General features: G+C 42.6%; 1 protein-coding gene across 10 annotated transcripts in view; it reads right to left on the bottom strand.

Moving 5' to 3' along the window:
* Positions 1-23,058, bottom strand: part of NHSL1 (NHS like 1) — a 182,236-nt gene that overhangs the window by 56,414 nt on the left and 102,764 nt on the right. The window contains exon 1 of one of the 10 annotated variants that reach the window (XM_027800478.2): positions 14,911-15,488. The exons of the other annotated variants lie outside the window; for them this stretch is intronic. Coding sequence (XP_027656279.1) covers positions 14,911-15,109 — 199 coding nt within the window. The 5' untranslated portion in view covers positions 15,110-15,488. Of the gene's footprint in view, positions 1-14,910; positions 15,489-23,058 lie in introns of those variants that run through there. 10 annotated transcript variants of the gene reach the window in all.

Genomic DNA, 23,058 nt, shown 5'->3' with positions numbered 1-23,058 from the left:
GCAGGGATGGGTCTGTGTAGGATGTGCATGGGATAGCTCCCTGACACCCCCATTTGCCCCCTCCAAGAAGCTGCAGTGTCCAGAGGGGAGCAGCTATGGAACTTACCCCTGAGCACCCCTTCCCTGAGCTGCACAGAGGCACCCAGGCATCTGCAGGGTCAGCATGAAGCCAAGGAGGGTTACAAACGCCTTCCTGCAGGTCACAAGGCTCCTGCCTGGCTCAGACCAACACCACCCGGCCTTGAAAGCTGCACCTTTACATCTAGGCAAAACTTCCATCATTAAGAAACATCAAGTACCTGAGGCCAAATGCCTCAAGTGTTTTCAAAACTCGTGCCCAAGCTTTATGCCTGTTCTGGCCACCTTCACCCATGCTGTCAAGCACTTGCTGGTGCTTAAATGGAGCCAAAGCCATCCCCGCAGCCCACGGGAGTCAGTAATTTATGGTCAGAAGGGGTTTCTCCCTCCCTCTGAGCCAGTCCCGGCATCTTTCAGGAGAACAGAAGTGCTCGGTCCACAAAGGCAGTCCCAGGCGGCGGGGCACTCGGCTGCCCTCCTGTCTCCAGCTCGGCTCGCTGACAATGGCCTCTTTCAAGGCAACCTCAGCCTCGGTGAAGCGCGATACTTCCCCGGCTACTGAGAAATTGCAATTCATTAAACCTGGGATCAGGAGGAAGAGGAGGAGAATGCCTGGAGGAGAGGGAACAAAGGAGAAAAAGTATTTTATCCCAAAGGCACTGCAACAAAAAGCCAAGAAGGGCCCGCGCCCCAGCGGACTGGCAGGGGAGCCGGGGGCTCAGCCTGTCCCTGCGCAGGCAATTAGGGAGCAGGTATTGCTTTAACGAGGGTTCCCCGGCAGTGCCCTCCTTTATTCGTCTCGTAAGGGATTATGGCTGCAGGCTTTGGGAAAGGGGCTGCCCGGCGGGGGCAGGGGCAAGAGGGAGGAAGATGAGAAGGAGAAGCAGCACAACCTAAGCCAGAGAGGACAGAAAAGCAGCAGACTGATTGATCTGATGATCCTATTTAGGTCACAGCACAATAAAGCTAATTCATTCCTTTGACAATTCAAAACATCTTTCCACAGGATCCTCTATCATGCAAACACATCACACACATCACCAGAGAGAAAAGGGAGCATTTGGGCAGGGCTGCCTGCAGACAAAGCAGCAGTTTCTTTAGTTAGAGCATCTCCCCACACACTCTAACTGCAGGCAGGAGAACAGAAAACATTTAGTGAATGTGCAATTTTGTTCCACGGGTTTGTTTTACATTGCAGGGCACAATCCTTTTTCTCTTGGCTACTCCTGAACCCAGGCTGGGGCAACATCAGCTCCCAGAAGAGTACTTTTCTCTCTCCCTAAGAAGAGCCTTTTAAAATGCCACCAGGAAATATTCCCAATTTAATTTCCAAATCCACCTCAATGCTCCTATGCTATGGTTTATCCTGAGGAACCAATCAAAAAATGGCTGCAGCAATAAAGTTAGTCTGCAAAATCTTGACTCTTGTTTGCCCTAATAATGCTCCCTAGAGAAGATACTTCTCTTCTGAATTAGCGACGGAAAAAATACCAGGCAGACAAGTTTAGGTAAGTCTTCTCATTGATTCATCCTGTAGGACTCAGAGTGAAACCAACAAAACAAGACTGCAAAAATGCCATTTCTAAACTTCTGTCCCAAACAATCTCCCTGTTCAGCCTGTAATTCCATCTTTGGCAGCTGTGCACTTGTGGATCCACACTAATATCCAACAGATACCTTCAACTAATCTCAGTTTGCATTCTCCTTATGGGTGTCCTGAAGGAGACATGCTCCACACACTCATTTCACTTATTTAAAGATCACAGAAAGAATTCTTGTAGCCTATCTCCATCTCCCCACCCAACACTGGTCTTTGGCATGCTTTTATTTATATATGGATTACCCTGGTATAAGGACTTGGCGGATTCTTTTTTTTTTTCTTTCTGCTGACTCTTAATAAACTCAGAGTGAGTCACATTTAAGCTTGGAGACACCCTCTCTTAAGATTAGGCTAGTATATCCTCTAGTTTCCTAAGAACTTTGTGATCTATAAATAAAAAAATTAAGCTCCTTGGAAAATATCAGTCATCATACGATCATATAACTGCACATACCAAAATCAAACACCAAGTGCTTGCTCATTGTCTCACACAGCAACCTGAAAACAAAGTTCTGTTTCTTAGTTAGAAACTTTCAAAAACTTCACCTGAAAATGTTATCTGCACAACACAATAGTAAAATGATAAGTAAAAGCAAAGGTTCACAAATAATAAATGGATTTATCAGTTGTGACATTTGGTATTGTCCCTGAAGCCCTAAGATTTTTGACAAAATGTGAAAACCTTGGCATGTTGCAATTAAATAATGGCACAATCTGCCCTGAAAAACAATGTTCTCCAAACTAAAGTAAGGCATCGAGCCAATGTAACAGTCACCTAATAATTATGTTGCTGCAGGGTTCAGCAACCTGTTTTAAGCTCCTCAAGAAATAACTGAACCAACATCTATCCCACAGCATCTGCAGAGAACGTCTTTGGCTGGTGATAAGCACGTGGATCCGAAACGTGATCAAACACCAACCGATTTTGAAATAAAATTTTAAGATTATATTTGTGTGGTCAGCATCTTCTTATTAGAAGTTCTCAATAAAGCCAAATGAAAGGATAGCCTCCTAATCTTGCTAATCAGTCGAACTTTCAAAATTTATAATGTGGATACCAACTCAAAATTTTGTTACCACCTGTTTGATTAAAAGTGTCAAAGATGCAAACATCCCTGCTATTAATCATACACAATCGAGCAGACCAAACCTCAAAACATGCTGTGGTCAGTCAACTTTAACAGCTGAATAGTTGAGTTTCTTTGGATTGGTAGCAAAATGCATCTAGCAGTTTAAATGATGCTACTGTGAAAAAAAGTGCCTTGCCACCGAACATCTTCAGAAAGCACTAGTGAGCACAAGTAACACAATTCATAATATCGTGGAGACGGTTTCAGTAAGAGGGGGCATTAAGCAGACAGGCATCAACAACTACTTCATCAAAAGGTAATCCACAAAAAGTGGATTCTCTCTCGTCCTGCATTGTCTGCCATTTCTGCATCCATTTGCTGCCAGAAAGGGAATGAAGTAGATCCCTACTTTTTCTACAGGATCCTTACTGTAGATACCTACCCTTTCTTGTATTTGAAAAAAAAAAAAAAAGTTATTCCCTGCTGTGGCTGGGGAACTTCAGAGCACCAAACAAACAGTAAAGGTGTAACCTGACAAGGAGATTAACATACAACCTTTAAAATAAAAGAGACAATTTTTAATTGCAAAAATGTCTCTTTTGGTATCCTGCCATTTCCCTGCTTAGCACAAAATATAAACTGCAGAGAAGTTTGTATTTTGTTGAAGGAGTTGAAGTTTGAAAAGCTGTAGAAGTTTAAGTGTAAAACTTAAGACAGCTGATGCTAGTTTTAAATATTTCTTCAAGCTTTTTTACTATTTTTATCTGAAAACCTTGGAAAGTGTGCAGCTATGGCACCACCACCTGCACTTCAGCTCCAAACAGATCACATGCTCTGTAACCTGACATCATGTCTTCGGAGTAACTTGCTTCCAGTGGTGAACTCTCACTTGAACTCTTGAGACTGAAAGTCTGAACTGAAACGCAAGCATGCATCCACAATTTAGATCAACACTGCTTGCACTAAAACCACCGCTATATTTCTGAAAGAGCTTCTAAACATATCATCCTGCCAACAGCAAATACACTGCAGCTTGGAGATTTCCAACACTTGATCAGAGAGACGAGACACCATACAAACAAATACGGAGACAACTAAGCAGAGTCTAAAAATAAATTTCTGTGCAAAAATACCATGGGTTTTCCAGCCCAGACAACAAGCTTGCAACAATCAACTGTCCTGCTCAGCTCAGCCACTCCTGAAACTTCCCAGTAGCTGTTATTATGAAGACAGTAAGAACAAGCCAAAGTAGTTTCTACTACTAAGCAAACAATCCTGCCATCTCAAGACAGTTGATAAAACTAACATACATCCCAGTGGCTGCATTTTTAAACTATGCACAACAATCCAAATTCAGCTTTGGGTTACAGACTTGTCCAGAGGACCGCTAATTACTCACAGCTTGTGCTATTGCAGAATTGGAAGGGGGCAGCGTTTTACATTGCAAGTTATTGAGAAAACAGGAGGAGCTCCATCTAAAAACAGTCTGGAAGAGTCAGGTGGGAAACCTCCCGCCAGCTCCAGGGCAGGGCTGACCCCTGGAGCAGAAGGTCAACGTAAAGAAGGACATGGGAAATCAATAACACTGTCAGTGTGAATAAAGTTTATACCCTCAGGAAAACCAATCAATAAAACCACAGCTATATTTCCCCAAAATTTTTCTGCAGTATGTAGTATGCATGAAACAGCACCTCCTTTTTCCCATCTTTATGGGTAATGATACAAGCAGTTGTAGACTTCGGCACCCTTCAAGGACGCTGCAATGCAACACTGAGCAAACTTCAATCCCAGTCCACTTGAGTTAGACAGAAGCATCATTGAATAGGATCCCTGCTTTGCTACCATGCCAGGGAATTACCTAAGCTGATGCCCACCAGAACTCAATTTAAATCTCTGTTTTTAAACCATGGCTGGTCTGAAGAACATAGTTGAAACCATAGCTATTAAAAGTATCTGACACATTCCACAACATCTAATATTCTGTACAGAGCATACACCCTGCTCCAGAAATGAAAAAAAATTAAACTGTGTTCATACAGGCTTTGAAAATATTTCTTTTTATGTCAGGGCAATTAGCATCCTGCTCCTCTTTAGATCAATTAAACCTAAGAGGACAAGGTTAGAATCACACACAGGAAAAAAACCTTGCGCTCACCTTTAGCTACTGGGCATAAAAGACTGTCTTTTTCTCTGATGCTATTAATTATTTAACCTAACATTGCTACCACCGTCTGCTTGGGGACCTGCTCACACCCACCAAACAACAGCCCACTGTCCCTGGTCTAGTCATGCCACCGTGTTTGTGACAAACATCTAACAAAAAAAGAGGAGGGCCAGGCTAATTAAAAGTTGATGCCGAGAACAACTGTGAGGGATCATTCAGTTAGCAGAGGTGCCAAACCTGCTTTGGACACACTACCCAGCTACAAGTTTAATTAGCCTCCCCTGAAACAGATCACGAAATTGCAGAGAAATGGTTTTATAAACCTCTGTTGATGCTTTTGGGCAATGACAAAAGTGCTCCACAGCTCTTGTGTGTAAAACTTCACTGTTCTTTAACTCCTTGTCAAAGCACCCAAAGGACAGTGGACAAACAAATGACAGCACTGAACCAGAGGAGGAAAAGTTGTCCCATAGTCATCGTGGCTCAGATCTGAAATCAGACGGATAGGGGATGAGACCTTCGGGATGAGCAGCACATGGCCACTAACCCCTCGCAGAGTGGGTAGCTGAGCACCCCCACGGAAAAGGCACCACCGTTAGGTAATTTGCCTTTCAACAACAGTATTTACAAGTTTTTCTCTCTTCTCCAGAAGCCTAGTCTCCAGCAATAACAGTTTGTGCTCAGCTGACAGGGACAAGCCCTTGCTGGTAGCCTAGATGGTCCCTGGCATATTGAAAATCAGTTTCCAAACAAAAGCCACGAGCTGCAGCCTAAACAAGCTGAACAGCCACGAGCAGTGCTTTGGGGAATTCAGCCTTTAAATTAGTAATAGTTAGGCCACAGCCTGCCTGCCTGCACACAGAAGACATGGGGAAGCTGATTAAGTACCCTTCTGCTGTGACTGGAGAAGTGGCATCGTGGGGTTTTGCATTTATTCTCTCCCAATGACTCCAAGTCAAAACTGGTCAGTTCACAAGTCAAGCACTGTTTCTGTAACTGCTGTAATGGCAGGCACCGCCTGCAATCCAAAATTCAAGCTGTGTCTTTCCAATCATGCATCATCCCCATAATCCAGATCCCACTGCAGTGTATTACAGTACCAATTGAGATGTAATTGCAATGAGCCACAAGAAAACAACCCCTCTGCCTGAATTTCTGCTTAGGCATAAGAATGTCACCATTATTGTTTTGTTTTGCAATGCATATTCTCAGAATAGATCAGATCCAATCTACCTTTCAACTGCTTATTAGTAATTCCTTAATTGTGCAATCCTTGTGTCTCCTTTTGTGCTTTTTAATACAGTTTGAAAAATGATTTTAGGGTGGGTTTTTTTTAACAATTGTTAATTAAAACAAAGACTGTGCCCCCCCTTTTTTTTTTTAAAAAAAAAAGCTAATCTCTCCGAATCCCAGCTCTTCTGAGACATTCAGGAAATGCAAGCAAAATGCCATCTGTTGGCAATGAGATGGGACTAAGCCTTTAATGTTGAAATACTCACTCTAGAAAACCCTCGCAGGCAGATCTAATAAACCGATGAGACTGAGTTCCCTAAATCATTGCATATTCCAGGTCCAGTCCTGCGCTTCCTTTCACATAATTAGACATATTTCTATTCAATCTGCAATTTGCTCACTGCTTCCTCTCTAAGAAAGCAATGAGCCACTCTTGGGTTTTCCTCCTGCAGAACCTGCTGCCCCTTCGTTTGCTTAAAAATTCCAGCATGGGGCTTTGCTCACCTTCCTAAAGAGGTGTGAAGGGGAGAAGAGAGCAAATCAGCTCAAGGCAGACCTTGGGTGCGGTTTTTTTGGTCTTGTTTCAGCAAGCTTCCTTTGCATGTATCATATAATTTGTCCCCACTATGGGTGCCCACCTGCGGGCCAGCAGCTGTCCAGAGGCAGGAGACAGCCATCCCACTGTGCCGCTGAAGGAGCTGCTCTGTAGACCATGATAATGTCAGTCTGGGGGTGACAGGAGAGAAGTCACTGCATGTGTACTCCCAACCTACATCTGCTGCCTGACAGACCTGTCACGTATCCACTGAGAGTGGCTGCTGCCTTCACACAGCACAAAAATAAAAAGAAAAAAAGAAGTTGAGGGCAGCTTTCTAAAGTTTCACTTTCAGGAAGAGCATCATTCACTGTCCTACAAGGTAATCTAATGCCAATGCCAGACACACACTGCAGCCAGTCCACTACCATCTGCTTTTTGCTCTAGGTATACTACACCAGCTAACCCACCTGTGTCAAGGTTTTTAGTTTTCACTCTAAGGAGCCCAGTGCTGCGCAAGACTTACCACTGTTATCTAAAAAAGACTACATACCTGCAGAAAAATGGTGTAAGTATAAAAATCAGCAAGGTTTGTAGTCCTTTTGGGTCTTGCAGCCTTGCTTCCACAAGAAGCGACTCCAGGCAGCGTGGGTGCATCCATCAGCACAGCAGGCAGACAAAGGCAGATGGCCACGTGCCAGCAAGGCTACCTTCTGCAAATTACCAAACAAATGCAGTACCAACCTGCACAGCAGTACTTTCACAAATATACAGTTACCATGCAAGGCACTACTCAAATCCCTCTCACTTTTAAATAAAAAAATCTAGCATGGGGGGGAAAAATAGATTCCTTCTAAAAATCAAATCACATCAGCAAGCTCTAAGCACCCTATCATTCTGAGATTAGTCCTCTGAAGAGGCCACTCTGCCAGTTCATTTTCTTTTTTCCACTGCTAAGTAGCCTTCACTCCACTCCACTGTCTCCCATATGGTTAACATGAATGCAGCAATTAATATGCAATTAATAAAATGGTGCGATCAACTGCTTTTGTTCACAGCAGCAGCTGGTCTGCATGTTAAGAGTGTAATTAGACAAATTAAGATGTACCACTTTTGTTTGTGGATAAACTGACAGCATCACTCATGCTTAAATGTCACTAAGCCTATTGGCATTTGGGATTATTTTAAACATGTCTCTTTTTATTAACACTACCAGGTATCAATAAGCCAGATCTATATGCTGCCACAGCTGCAATGCCAGCAACGTGCAAGTCTGCTTTACCTCCAAGATGTTTGCACAAGACAACTGAGAGTTAAGAAGTGATGTGTTTCACAGAATGAGTGCGCTTTTACTTAAGTACCACAGCTTGTAGTATGGTGCAAGTGGCTCCGGATGAGAGACAAAAGCAGAGTTGATCCATAACTGCAGAGGTTTGAAAATCTTGAGGATCAAGCAGCACACACATTTTTCAATGATTTGTCATCGGATTAGGGCAGGGAAACAACAGAGAGCTAAAAATCTGTTGTAATCTATCAGACTTTTAATACCACTTCCTTTCAAAGGCGTTAGGGCCATATGGAGGCAAAGTGATTTCAGGGACAGTCCTGAGCTCTTTGGGAGCTGACTGCAGGAGCAAAACCCCTGCATCCTGGCAGGACAGGGACCACAGCACCAGCTCTAAGTACTGGCAAACCTACACAACCCGGATCCCCCAGCAGGCAGAGGAGCTGAGGCAGGTGGCAGTGAAGCTCTGCCAGCCTGATCCCCCCAGATCTCACCACAGGAGCTGCCATCCAGAAGCCAGATGCCTTTGCCAGTGCAGGCTCCCCAGAGGAAGCCTGTGCCCCCTGCGGAGGCTGTATGCCCTTTTCTGATTGTCCCTCACCAGTGGGACGCTGCTCAGCCCATATTGCTCCCTCTGAGCACAACACAGAGGTCATCATACTCACCAGGTAAATGGCAATATACTGGTTTTAATCATCACATTACCAACTAGCATGGGCTCAACAAAAGCAGTGCTGCAGGTTACCTACATTCAAACTGGGGCAGCACATGCCATACACAAAGAATCAAACATGATACGTGATAAATCAAAGTATTTGCAAGGCAACAATCACACCTTTCCAAGGGGTCCTTATTGAAGCTTCTGGCTTCCCAATAGTGTGAGAAAAAACAAGGGAAAGGACACTGCATGAGGAGCAGTTGGCACAGGAAAAATAAGGGAGTGGCACAGAAGCCTTTGAAGATTTTCACATTTAGTAGCAGTTAACAAGAAAAGACGAGTAACCAGGAGGGTTTCTGCTGCAGGAGCACTGCAAATGTGCTAAATGCCACAGAAGCCCTCTACCACCATAACCCACCATGCACAGGCACAACCTGATTCAGGAGAAGGGTAGAAGTCACCAATCTTCATAGTCCTGGAAAATGGGCTTCTGAAGGGATGATTTGAGTATCTGCCTTGTTAATCAGAGAATTTGCTTCCCTACAACTCCAGCAGAGAAAATACACTGCAGCTATAAAACCTGGTTACCTTTTATTACTTCATCTCAAAGTGTTGGCCTGGGGGAGGGTGGGACACAGTAAGAAACATGGCATAGTAAAATGGATTTTGATAACTCTGCCATAATCCGTTTCTGATTGCTAGTGTGACTCCATTACTCAGGCTGATAAAGGCATCCCTTAAAATGCTTGTACCTTTTCTGTGGCGTTTCACATTTTTCTCACTGTGTTTCAGCTTTAATCTGGTTTGAGTCTGATTTTCTCAGCACTCAAAACCATTTATTGACTTCACTGCACTAGATAAAGCATCTCCTAATAAGATCTGCAACTGCACTGTACCACCATCCATAAACCCCACGAGTTTTAATCAAATTAAGCACTGAAGAGCCTGTTCAGTTTACCATTAACCACCATCCTCAACCACAAGTTTTCCAATCTCACCTGTTTCACTTGGGGATTTGCACTTACATTGCTCCACCTCCATAGTTACAGCAGATGCTCCCTGCTCCAATTACCAAAAACACTACACAAAGGGTGTCTCTGAACTCTCTATTTTTTGACACTCCTCCAGATGCATCTGAGTGACATTAATGAGCTCCATACCAAAACCTCCCCACTTCTCCCTTGCGCTCCTGAGTGCCACACATGGCTTCTCATCTGCTCACATGCAGAGAGGAACGCATGAAACATCCACCACAAGCACCTCCTTGCAACAGCAAGCGCAAGTTCACACCTAGCAGTCAGCAGCCAGCCTAGCAAAGCATTTCCTTTTGGCAAGGCAACACAGCAAGGCCTTCGTACTCATGTTACTGATTCACTTAATAAAGTGCTTTACAACATCCCAACATTAAGCTCTTTTCACCCAGCATATTCCTACTTCTTCTTTATCCCTCTCCTTCATCCACAGTGCTCTTGCATCTGACTCTCAAAAGGGGCTTATGAGCCATATGGCAACAGCACAGGAGACCAAGAACTGGACCTCCATGACCTGGCCAGAAAAGGACAGGCGGGGAGGTTTGCTCTCTACAGCACATGCAGAGAATGTGCAGCAAAATGAGCCAAAAATGTGAGACGCATACAGAAATGCACATCAGAAGTGTTATTTACCCAAGACTTGAAGTAATTTTGTACAAATGGGCAAGTTCCTCTGCTTTGCAAGATTTCAGTTGCTTGTTCTGGCCAAATGAACAAAAATTCCAAGAAAACCCAGCCATAAGACAAACCTTTGTTAAGAACACCAAGAGAAAAGGTGGGGGAAGAGGGGGGGGGGAATCCCCCCTTTTTTGAGGCACGCAATAAAAATTATATTCAAGTTACCTCTGCTTTTCAAAACAAACCAGCTCCCAGCTTTATCTGATGAAATCCAATACATCTGCTGTTACAGTATGAGCTGAATGCAGCAGATAAAGCTGGGAACGAGGATGGCCAGTCACTTGCATGAGGCTCTGTAAGTAGCTGTCCTGGCCATTCACCACGATGGACTGAGTCCTTCTGTCACTTAGGGTACGAAAGACGAAAGGCCACAAAGGCTTGCTCAGTGCTCCACACAGCCTGGGATTTGCGGAGATAGAAAGTGATTCAGTCTTTGTTTCACACTGCTAAATGAGAAAGCAAAAGATGAATCCTCCCATGTTGCAAGGACTCTGGCTTTTCTTTTTTTTTTTTTTTTTTTTTTTTTTTTTAATTGGGAAATTTACATCTCATCACTATCGTAAGAGTAACCTGCAACAAAAAGCCATAGCAAATAGTGAACAATAAAACACTCAACTTGGTTCAGAACATCCTATTCATTTATAAATAGATTTAGTTATTTTTCTTTCAATTTATATGTTTTTCACAAAACATATAATACACAGAAAAGTCGTGGCTTTACAGATAAGACAGAGCTGTTGTCCTTAGAACAGTAATGAATGAAAAAGAAGAAAGCATTCTTTCATGAGCTAGCAGGCAACAAAACACTGAGAAAAAATCCCAATAACTGAAGCTACTGTTTAACAAACATTAAAAGTAATCTGACACTGCCATTGGCTCACTCCCGTATCTATAAAAGAAAGAAAAAACCTCTAAAATCCTTACCAAAACCTTACTGTCACAAAAAGCCAGCAGATGCCACAGTTTAGCTAGGTAAGAAACAGCATACCACGCCTTTAAACTTTGTGCATTTGATTAAATATGAAGCGGCAATGGGAACCACAAGAGGCAGGCGATGCTCTAACCAGGAGGAGGTGACAGCTTCCCACAGCAGCAGTCACTGCAAACAGCCTCAGACTCTTAATTCAGCCGGCATGCAAAACAAACCAAACTAAGCCCTTTGCGTTTCTGCCAAACCTGGTCATGGATGATCTTATCTTAACTTTGCTGCGGGAAAACCAACTACCAAACACTCTGCACTGCTGGAGTTTGCCTGTAGTTGTGAATAAACATGTGACAGTGATAGTCCCTGCACCACTGTAATACTGTATTTCTGGCAGGCAGGCAGGCTGCTACAGGATGTATTGCTGCACTCCAGAAGATTTCAGTCCTGTGTTGTCTATTTACAGTCAATCTGGCAGCAAAGAATGGTAAAGGAACAGCATCATCAATGTTGAAAATGTGGCTGAGCTGTTAATGCAGAACTTCCACTTCACAGTATCACTAATTTAACAGTTTTACTAGAACAACTGCTACAGCTTAAAAAAACCTCAAACCCTAACATGGTCACTTGATTGTCCCAGCTGCTACATCACACCACAAGTATTTTTACTATTGAGTATTTTGTAGCTGAGATGCTGCAGGTTGAGCAGGAGCGCTGGGCACTACTGCTGCAGACCATCCAGACCCCCTCGGGGGAGATGCTCCCCCAGTCTGCAAGAAAGTTCAATAATTCGACTGTATTTGTTTTCAAACAGCCCTAACACTACCCGGGGCATTTTCTACAGGGTACATCAGTACTGTGAAACCTCTCAAAGAGCAGTTCTCATGACCATAGATAAGCACCCCAAAGGGAGGCCCTTATCAACAGAGATAAAGCTCAGCCAATAATCCCCTGCTGTGCTCTGCAGTTATCACTTGACCTGGTCCCAGAAAGCACTTCCACTCTTAAACACTTTTGTTCCTTAAAATAAACAGTAACAGAGTTAAAAAGCAACACAGCCTCCCTCTCTCAAAGAGGAATAGTACCTGTCCCGCAAATAACGTCTTTAATTGATGGCTTAATTACATTGCCATTCTTTTGTTTCTATGGTCTGGGAATGAGTAAGAAGGAAAGGGAGCCAGCTGGGCAGGGGTGGCATCCCACATGTACATACTTGTATGGCTGTGGGACACCACTGAAGCACAAGTGGTTCTCCTGGAAAAAGTCAAAGCAGAAAGCCAGTTAACTTATTCACCATTTCAAGGATCCAACATTAAATACTGAAACTTCAATGGTCTGTAATTCAAAAAGAACAAGTAAAATGCATGGGGTCATACCAGACATCAGTGAAGCTCAACATAAAGGAACCAACAATAAACTTGGTCTGAAACATAGAGGTTTATTGTTAGGGACAAGAAATTGCTTTTAAAAGCTTTAGTGGATCCCAAGTCAAACAATTCGATTGCTTATGTAAGTGCTATATTACAAATCAACAAAATTAAATACATGCACACAACTTTTAAAATATGAACTAGAATTAAATACAATTCTTCTCCCTTCATTAGGAATATGTTGAAGCAATAATAAAAAATGAATGCACCTGGACACTCCCCTGCATATACAGGAACTATATCACACCATTCAGATAGGCAAAAGTTTCCCAGGTTCTTCTTTGCACACCGATTTACATAATTCCAATGCAGAGGTTACCAAATTCTCATCCAACAAGAAACTGGACAGCACCTTGAAGTGACTTGCCTATTTCAACACAAAAATAACTAACAAAAAAATCTCTGTGTTTCAGTTTCTATCTTTAAATGCAAAGAACATTTAGGATCATCAGCACGTATTTACTGTGTCTTCCTAATATTGTAGTAATGTGAATATTCTTTGAAGTTCAACTCTGTTCCCCATTCCTCTGTCTCTACTCATCTTCCGAAAAGTTTTATAATTTCAGTTCAAGTGCATTTAGAAAGGAGGGGATTGACACCTTTCCTTAAAGACAGTACAAGAGAAAAAGAAGGCAGGTTGCAGGGGGGAGGATGGATTTCTGTGTGCCCTACTTATGCTCCTCAATCCCATTTCCACACTCTGGAGAAGCAAGTTCAAACAGAGGGGCTGCACCCAATGCCCTGAGCTTGGCTGCCAGAGCAACACCTCTGAGGGCACTACAAGAACCAGCTCTGAAAGTCACTGTCACAATTTCATAGGAACAAACTAACCTGTCACTGAGCAAAAGAGAAAGAAATCATCCCCACCCAAGGCTGGCTGGGGCACAGAGGGGCTATGTCTTCCTTCCTGAGAGCATCCCTGGAGCTGCTCCCTAGCACCTAGCCTCTTCAGAGTTTTCCCAGGTCCTACAGTACAGAGACTATATAATTTTACATAAGGAAGCATTTTCATTTTCCCCTCTGAATGAATCAGAATTGACCCTGTGCTCTAAAATACAAAAATTCAGCAGATGAGCTGGATTTTTTCTTTCCCTGCATCTTAAAAAATTGCTTCCTCTTGAGGATGGCCTGAAACACCCATGTGGTAAATCTCACTCCTACAGAAGGGGACATCAAACAAAGCTTGCTTGGCACTAGATGGAGAATACTGTAATACAGAAAACAGAAATACAGGTGGTTTTACTAATCAGTGCTAGTACTGTGTGGCTAGACAGTGATTTTTCAGTTGCTAGCAATAACTAGCTGTTGTTAGATGATCAGCGTGAGACTAATGAGGAAAAGAAAAATCAATACAGTTGCAAGTATGTTCATGTACCTTATTTATTTATTTTTTTATAAAGACCTAGTACAAGATAGCCAGCCAGCTGGCTTTTGCGGGAAAAGCTTTCTTTGTCTCTGAAATGTCTCCCCCATCACCCTTAAATACACTTTTCTGAGCAACCATTCCACAAACAGCTGGGTGCCTTTGCTTAGGTGGTCAGAAAAAAAAGGAAGGCAAGCAGTAAGGCTAAAAACAAAACAGCTGAACATTACTATTGTCTGTCCTGTTCTCTCCCTATTTCCCATCTGTATTTGCCAGTGAAACTTGAAACTATACATATTAAAAAAGGAGAGAGTCATCAGAATTCATGAATTCTTTCTTCTTATGTTCAGAAGGAAAATAACCTTAGACCTAAGGTTATTCAGAAGCAAATATTTTTAAATATAAGTACCCATCAACTGCATTAAGCATCTTTGAGTCTGTTAGACCTTTTTCTTACTTTTCCTGGCCTTTTCATCCACTGATTGTTTCTATGGCTTTCAATTAGAGTGCTACGTCAACAGCTCCACTCATCTAAAACAGTCTTTTTGCTGAAAAGGAGCATTATTGAACCAAAAGCCAGTGCTCAAGACCTCTCAAACATAGACATATCACATGCACAAAGACAGTGTCATCCTGTATCAACTTAGCTGTCCCATCAGATACAATATTTACATGTACTCTCCTGAAGTGGAAATACATTATTCTCATAAGGAAATTTTCCCAATGCCTTCATCCTCCAGAAAAGTAAGAAAAATATAACTATTTTCCTTGTTTATGTCTGTTTTACTTACTTACTTCCTCAATAATGACAACACAACACTAAATGCCAAAACAGCTAATGAAAAGGAACTGATCTTTCTTACTTGGCCAGAAGGAGTTGTCGTCTTTGCTCAGTAACTTTTTCTTGAGGTGCCCAGGCAGCTTGGTGTGAGTGTTTCCCATTTTGCTGGAATACAGCGGGATAAGTTCCTCATCATCATCATTGCAGCTGGGCTGCCACTTGCTCCTGCCGAGGCACCCGACCATCGGGTCCGCAGGCAGGCAGTGCACATAGGCGATCATTGTGAGATGCTGCTCTCAAGGATGTCCCTGCTGTCCCCAATGGCTACTGTTGAGCAGAAGGGAGTGGCCTGCTCATAACCCTTGAACGGATGCATTCAAAAGGCTGCGAAGGAAAAAAATTTCTCCTCCTCTGCACTTAGGCAAGCTAAGCTATTCAGTTATGCTGGGAACTGTTTTGAGTAAGATTCTGTCAGCCCTTAGAAAAGAAGGAAAACAAAAATATCAACAACCTGGTTAAGCAGCTCGCTCCAGCTGCTGGATGCCCTGTCCCTGCCTGACCGCCGGCCCCCAGCTCACAGCCAGGAGCAGGAAAATGTGGGCTGCAGAGAGCTGGGAAACCCAGTCACCTGCCACAGATTTCAGACTTCTCCCTTACTGCTTCTACTCCAGTCTGCTGCTTCTCTTAAGCCTTATCCCCGATTATTCACCACCCTCTGAACAACAGGTACTATGGCCATACACAGATGGCCACATCCAGGAAGCTTATTTAAAGCTAACTTACGGTAATCGCTGTGACACTGATGGCTAGAGAACCATAACTTGGCAGGAATCTGCCAAGCACAAGAACATTTACCTTCTTCTAGCGTGCAAAAGGAAGAAAAATATACAGACTAAAGAAAAAAGAGCAAAGTGTTGTGATTTCAGTACTTGGATTTTAGTAAGGAAACTCCCTCGGGAAGTCAGAAACGTAACGACTGTCACCAAAGAAGGTGGTACTCCAGGTTAGACTACCATTGGACTGATGCTGAATACAAAACACAAGCAGTTAGCAGGTTGCGCTCAGTTAGTACTGCATAAATACATAAATCCTCACAATGCCTCTAGAGGGTAGGTATTATTCCTATTTAAAGATGAAGACATAGTCTTGAAGGGATTTAGTAACCTGCCCACAGAGTGGAAAAGCCAGGATTAGAGTTGAGGTATTCTCAGTTCTTTAGCCTCATCTGCAAGCCATTAGTCCATGGCAACTCTCCTGAATACTGCACCACTAAGCAGGTTTCCATGCTGGTAACCACGTCAGCCCTAATCTCGCATCCCCTACACAGTTTTTCTCCCAGATCCAGGAAGCATTTGAATGGGTTGCAACAGCACAGTCAGATTGGGACAGCAAGAAAAACAGCACATAAAGAGATATGCACCCTGCATAAACTGCTGTCTTCCGCAGCTTTTTCAAGTTTGCTTTTTATTTTATATTGTTTCAAAGATTACATAGAATAATATTTGGTTTTTATAATGGGAAGATATCAAAACCCTAAGTAAAGTATAACAAAGACAAGTCTGCTTCCTTAACTCTTCTTTAGAAATGCTGTGGCTACAGCCCACACCATTCATGAAGTGGCTGCTCTATATGTAGGAGGCACAACAGTGTCAGGTGAAAAGGTTTTATCTGCTGTTTGGTTCTACAATAAACTCCTGGACAGAGGAAAAAAATAAAATCAGTCTTCAACAACAAAGTATCAGGTCAGATGCACATCTCCTCTTTTTCCCTGATGCATCCATGCATCTCCTGCTGCCTGCATTGGCAGCCACAGCCTGGGAGCAGGTTGTATACACCAGCTGCCTGGAGGCACTGCACCAGCGGGGCATCGGCATTCAAACACCCAAAACACCGAGCACCCACACAAACTGTCTGCAGTGCTGACTCAACAGTGCTGGCAAAGTGTAGAAAGTTAGCAAGAAACTGGATTGTTTGGGGTTTTTGTTTAACATCCTGTTACTTTGCACAGCAACCCAAGCAAGTAATTTTCACTATATAGCTTCATACACACCTCACACGGTCAAATCTCAGCAAACTTGCAAACAGATGAAAACAGGTCTTATAATGAAATGTGTTAGATAACTTCAATACAGAGACATGACACAAGCCCTGCCCACAGTTTTACAATATTTTTAACAACAATTTCAAGTATCTGCAAAAATATGGATGGAATGGGGAAAATATGTCAACACCACGGGGGACAGCTGTCAATATAGCAGAAAGTCACCGGCATAAACTGAACACTGGCAACCAGGCGTTTGAGGCAAATACAAATTTACAAAGCCAAGTGCATTTACTCATCAGACTATGAGAAAGACAAACCGTGATTACACTAGCCAAGTTCAATTCACTCATCAACTATGCTGATATCCTTGTGTCCGCCAGAATAAATGAATGTCTAGACAGTCCTCCTGGGTGGGATGAAGCTCCGAGAGTGCTGTTAGCACTGTTACTGAACCAGTTCATAAGGAGGCTCAATTAATGCCTCCCTAATGGGACAGTATCTCTGTAACCCACTTGTCTAGCCACTGTGCCTGCTGTCTCACCCTTTTCATTCCCTGCAATTATCAGGGCTGATAGTCAAGAAAAGTCACTCTGATATATGTGATGCACAAAACTTCTGAGCATCAACGGGCTATTGAGAAAAGACTGCACTGAGGATTGTATTTATTTCTCCTGCAGACAGGAACGGTTTCTTGTATTAGACAAGAATACAGTTGGATTTCTGTTATGCTTTTTATTTTAATGACTCAAAATAATATCAAATTATATTTCAAAAAGAGTATCAGCTGATGTTTGCATGCAGTCTTTGTATCTCTATGCAATCATGTTAATTGAAATAAAAGTTAAGCGCAGATCTACACATCAAACCAGTATTATTAGGTAACATGCAGTGCAAACAGAGGAGCAAGAAGACAGGGGGGACAGACAAAATATAGTGTTCAGCAGACTCAGATGTTTCCAAACACTTAAGATGACACAGGATAACATATTGGCCTGGAGCCCTCGTGACATTTACCACGCACTTCTCTAGACTACAGACATACTAAATTAGCCAGGTTTCCAATGCATGCTCACGAAGCAAGGCTGATGCACAATAATGGGATCAAGACTGAAATCCAGTTTAACAAGTATATTTACCATATGGTAGGCATTAATGTCCCCACAATTTTTTTACTTGAAGAATAAATCTGTTCTTCACTGAAGCCTGGAAGACCTCAGCAACATATACAATAAAAGATCTGGTGATAGTTATGGTCTCAGCTATTAGCAAATGCAAAGCCACAGAGTTAGGAAGAGGATCTAACCATCTCGTGTGAGAAAGACATGGTGTACGTTGCCTCTTCCTCTTCTAGTCTGCCCCACAAAATCCTATAAAAATAAAACTTATTTTATACTGTGTCTATATGGTGCAATAATCTCTCAAAGTTTGAGAAAGTCAAAATTTCAACCAAAATTTTACCATAAAACTTCTGATTAAACGTCACTTACTGTACTGCAGCTATAACACTTTTATTTTTTGAAATACACAAAAGTGAGGCTGTTCATTTTTCTCAGCCTTGGGCTATCATTTATATAAATATATCCCCAAAATAACATTTTATTTCCTTTATTGTTCTTTTTCACACCTTTTAGAAACCAAACTATTAGTAATGCAAGTAGCAAATGTTCTGAGCAGACGGTTAAACATGCATGCTTATCAGCGTATTTCATTTTTGCTAAACCAACTCTCTACAGTCAGGCTCTATTTGGAAGAGCTTGAATATTTAGGGAGAAAAGCGATTGTTACACTGGAAGCAACATTCATCTCAAGAAAAAAGATTGTTTAAGTATGACGGACTCCCAAAACTGTGACTAACCCAGTGATTACAAGAAACAAAATTTAAAAAAAAAAAACCACCAACCACCAAGGAAAACATTCACCCTTTTATTAGACAAATATATTTGCTCCTGAGCTCTGAGAAAAGCAATGATACTGATGACTTATTACACACAGGAGTTTAAAAAGCATATACGATATACCTAATGGGAGCTCATGGGATTTGGAATCACAAAGTATGATCACGTCAGTCCTACTCTGGTATTAAGATAATCTTTATAAATATGCTACATAAGAAACTTTATCATCAGTCTTTACGTACAATTTGTAGATCCTCTGGATAGAAGGAAAATGGTAATATGCACAATGTAGTGAAATAACAGCACTTTTATGAACCCCAATGCACAACAAAACCATCAAATGAAGTGATTTCTGATGCAAGTCCAACAGCCACACTGGAAATCAAAGAGAGCTTGTAGAAATCCACAGGGGTAAACTTTGCCCTAATTAGACAGTGATTCTGTTTTTAGCAGTGATAGGCTGATGTATTCTGGCCTTTTTGGCTGATCAGCTGGAGTTTTTAAATTGTATTTAAACAGTTATTTTTAAAACAAAGAAGGTATAGAGAGAAAGTATCCTCTCTTTACAGATGGACAACTTGCGACACAGCAAGAATAAGGACATGCCCATTGCAGCAGAGCACCCCAGCATTCTCAGGAGCTGGCAATGGCCAGATTGGACATGGGATATCCTGCTCTCCTGGCCCACGTGTATACCGTTCCTCTTTCCTGTGCATTAATCTACTATGTCTGAAGTCTAATTCATGCTCCTTAAACACATATACAGCAGACAAAAGCTAAAGAATTTCAAAACAAAGGGAAAGAAAAAAACCTTCAAGGTATTGTAATTTCTTTTTCACTGAGTATGAACCTCTCAAATAGGAAGCAAGCAGGAGGTATCAGCTTTACAGTGTTTAAAGCAAGCACAACATTTGACAAGCTGGTATAATACTGATACACATCAGGGAAGATGAAAGGGACTGGGGGTGGGGGGGGCATACCATTGCTAGGATGCTCACAAAGCTTCATGATGCTCCAAAAAGCTCTCCCCACGTGGCCACCTTCACATTCTCCAGCATTAGCTCTATCCCCTGCTACTTTCATGGATGTATTTTTACCATATGCTTGCAATCACATAGCATCTACCAAGCTTTTTTTTTTTTAAAGGACATAAGTAATAGGGCATGTGCAGCTTAAAGAGCTTGGCTGGCATGACAGCTAAAAGCAGTCCTAGCAATCAAATACAGTTTGCAAAAAGCTACAGCAAGTGTTGCTGGCAATTGTGTGCCTAACAAACTGGATGCAAACCCTGAAATGCTTGGGCATTTGGCTAATTTAATTCCTGGTACCCAAACAGCCTGTCCTAGATTCAAAGTGTCATCCTTAGACAAATCTCAGCCCTCTGCAGGGACACCAAATTTGCAAACCATTTGATACAGCAGACACCCATAAAACACAACAAAAAACAACAAGAAGCACAACAATACAAATAAAAACAAAGTAAAAGGATTGTGAGGAATCAATGCCTCAGTGGAAAGCAAAAAAATCATTACAAACCCTCCTGACAAGTTTCTTGCTTTCTGGCACTCCCCAGCAATTACAGCTCTACTTGCAAAACAGCTCTTCTGTTTTCATATTCATGGTAAGCTCAGAATTAACAGCCTTCCCATTAAAACCATACAGAGATTGCTGCACATACTTTTAGTATCTTTGTTTCCATCAACAGCCTTTCTCTGTCTCTTCATATACAAATCTCGTGCTTAAAGTGGGGGAGTCTTTTCTTACTATCTGGAACAGCCTCCTTCTATCTCCCCACTGCATCAACTCTGTACAAACCCATTACCCTCTCTTTTATATCTTAATTAAATTTTTCCTTTTTTGTTATGTGATAGCCCTCTGTAATTATTTTTAATCCAATAAGTATTTTGATATACAGTACATATGTAAGACACCAGAGGAGAAAAACACACTTTACATTGCATTATTGGCAGTCCCCAGGCACTTAACAATACACTTCTGTGTTCTAATTATTCATCTTTACTTTCAATTAGGAAGCCTTCTTAAGAGTAACAAGCAATATTGTATGTTTGATATTAACTCTTGATCACTGCTTTGCAGTAGAAAGCAAATAAAGCCAGCTGTATAAGCAGTGGGTAACTCAGAAAAACCTTTCTATGCCTTTCCATTTTAGCTCTGTTGCCAGACAATTGGAAAGATAACGTATTTTGGTTGGTGTATTCTGTGAACCAGACCACCTTCGGGAAAGAGGTGAAGCACACTTGGGACAGAAGACAGAGCTATTAGCGAGATGGAAGCAATTAAATATTACCACTGGTGGTTGAAAGAGAAGCTATTCTTGCTGCCTTACTCCAGGGGCTGAGTCCCACACATCTGCTAATCCTTCTGAGAACACAGAGCAAAAAACGGTGCTGCCAAAAACTGGGAGAGAAGGTGGCTTCTAGTCTGGAGCCACAATGGATAGAAGCACTGGTAACACTGGTACACCCGCATACACTATGAGCAAAAGAATCACATCTCTATCAGCTTATTTTACAACTTGTATTAAATGGCAATTCAGGAAAGAGTTGGGTAGGATTACCCAGTTCAGGTCTGCTCATTAAACTCATCACCATGGTAACAGGAAGAGAAAGAAGTCATCTCCCCACTCCTATTTTCTTTTATAATTCCTTTAATGGCTTTAAAAGCCCGAAGAAGGAAGCACCTTTTTGATACAGAACAGCAGTGACCTTCCTGCCACCCAAGCAGCTCCCTGGAAGAGTCCACATGCAGTGGGATTCTCAGTATATAAAAAGCAAAGCAACTTAACACTATTTGATAAAACCCACTGTCAAAAATCAGCCTTCAGACAGAAGGCTACAGCATCCTAGCCCTCCTCCTCCTGGACAAGACGCTCTGCTGAGGCTGCCTTCTGTTCACAGACACCATCACCACTGTCAAAAATGCAGTGCCACCTCCTGGACATGCACATTCCCGGGAAGGCCTGCTTCGGCCCAGGTGCATAATGGAGAACCAGGAGAGCTTTTCAAGATTGAAAAAACAAAAATTACTCATTACAAATTCAAATCCTTACTGGAAGAGTTCATTATTTTTAGTGGGTACTTCTAAAAATGTTTTGTTTTCACACAGAGTGCTTCAATGAGTGCCCTATAAAGAACTGCTTTTAAACTCCACGTAAGATGAGGGGAAGGCTGTGGATGGTGTCTACCTAGACTTTAGTAAAGCCTTTGACACTGTCTCCCACAGCATTCTCCTGGAGAAACTGGCTGCTCATGGCTTAGACAGGTGTACTCTTCACTGGGTAAAAAAATCACAGGATGGCCAGGGCCAAAGTGTGGTGGTGAATGGAGTTACATCCAGCTGGTGGCCACTCACAAATGGTGTTCCCCAGGGCTCAGTACCGGGGCCAGTCCTGTTTAATATCTTTATCAGTGATCTGGACAAGGGGATTGAGTGCACCCTCAGTAAGTTTGCAGATGACACCAAGTTGGGTGGGAGTGTTGATCTGCTTGAGGCCAGGAAGGCTCTGCAGAGGGAGCTGGACAGGCTGGATTGATGGGTTGTAGCTGATTGTATGAGGTTCAACAAGAAGTGCCGGGTCCTGCACTTGGGTCACAACAACCCCACGCAATGCTACAGGCTTTGGAAAAGCAGCTGGAAAGGAGCTGGGGGTGGTGCTTGACAGCTGGCTGAATATGAGCCAGCAGTGTGCCCAGGTGGCCAGGAAGGCCAATAGCCTCTGGGCTTGTATCAGGAATAGTGTGGTCAGCAGGACTAGGGAAAGGACTGTCCTCCTGTACTCCGCATGTCAAACACTGTGTTCAGTTTTGGGCCCCTCACTACAAGACAGACACTGAGATGCTGGAGTGTGTCCAGAGAAGAGCGACAAAGCTGGTGAAGGGTCTGGAGCACAAGGCTTATAAGGAGCAGCTGAGGGAACTGGGGGTATTTAGGCTGGTAAGTAGGCGGCTCAGAGGAGACCTTATCGCTCCCTACTACAACTACCTGAAAGGAGGCTGTAGCGAGGCGGGTGTCAGTTTCTTCTCCCAGGTAACAAGCAACAGGACAAAAGGAAATGGTCTCAAGTTGTGCCAGGGAGCTTTAGATTGGGTATTAGGAAACATTTCTTCACCGAAAGGGTTGTCAAGCATTCGAACAGGCTGCCCAGGGAAGTGGTGGAATGACCATCCCTGGATGTATTTAAAATATGTGTAGATGTGGCACTTATGAACATGATTTAGCTGTGGACTTGGCAGCCCTGGGTTAACTGTTGGGCTTGACGATCTTAAAGGTC

Source organism: Falco cherrug, chromosome 6 (genome assembly GCF_023634085.1).
Source record: "Falco cherrug isolate bFalChe1 chromosome 6, bFalChe1.pri, whole genome shotgun sequence".
NCBI lineage: Eukaryota > Metazoa > Chordata > Aves > Falconiformes > Falconidae > Falco > Falco cherrug.
The sequence above is the reverse complement of the archived record's forward strand: the minus strand, read 5'-3'. Positions and strand labels throughout refer to the sequence as shown.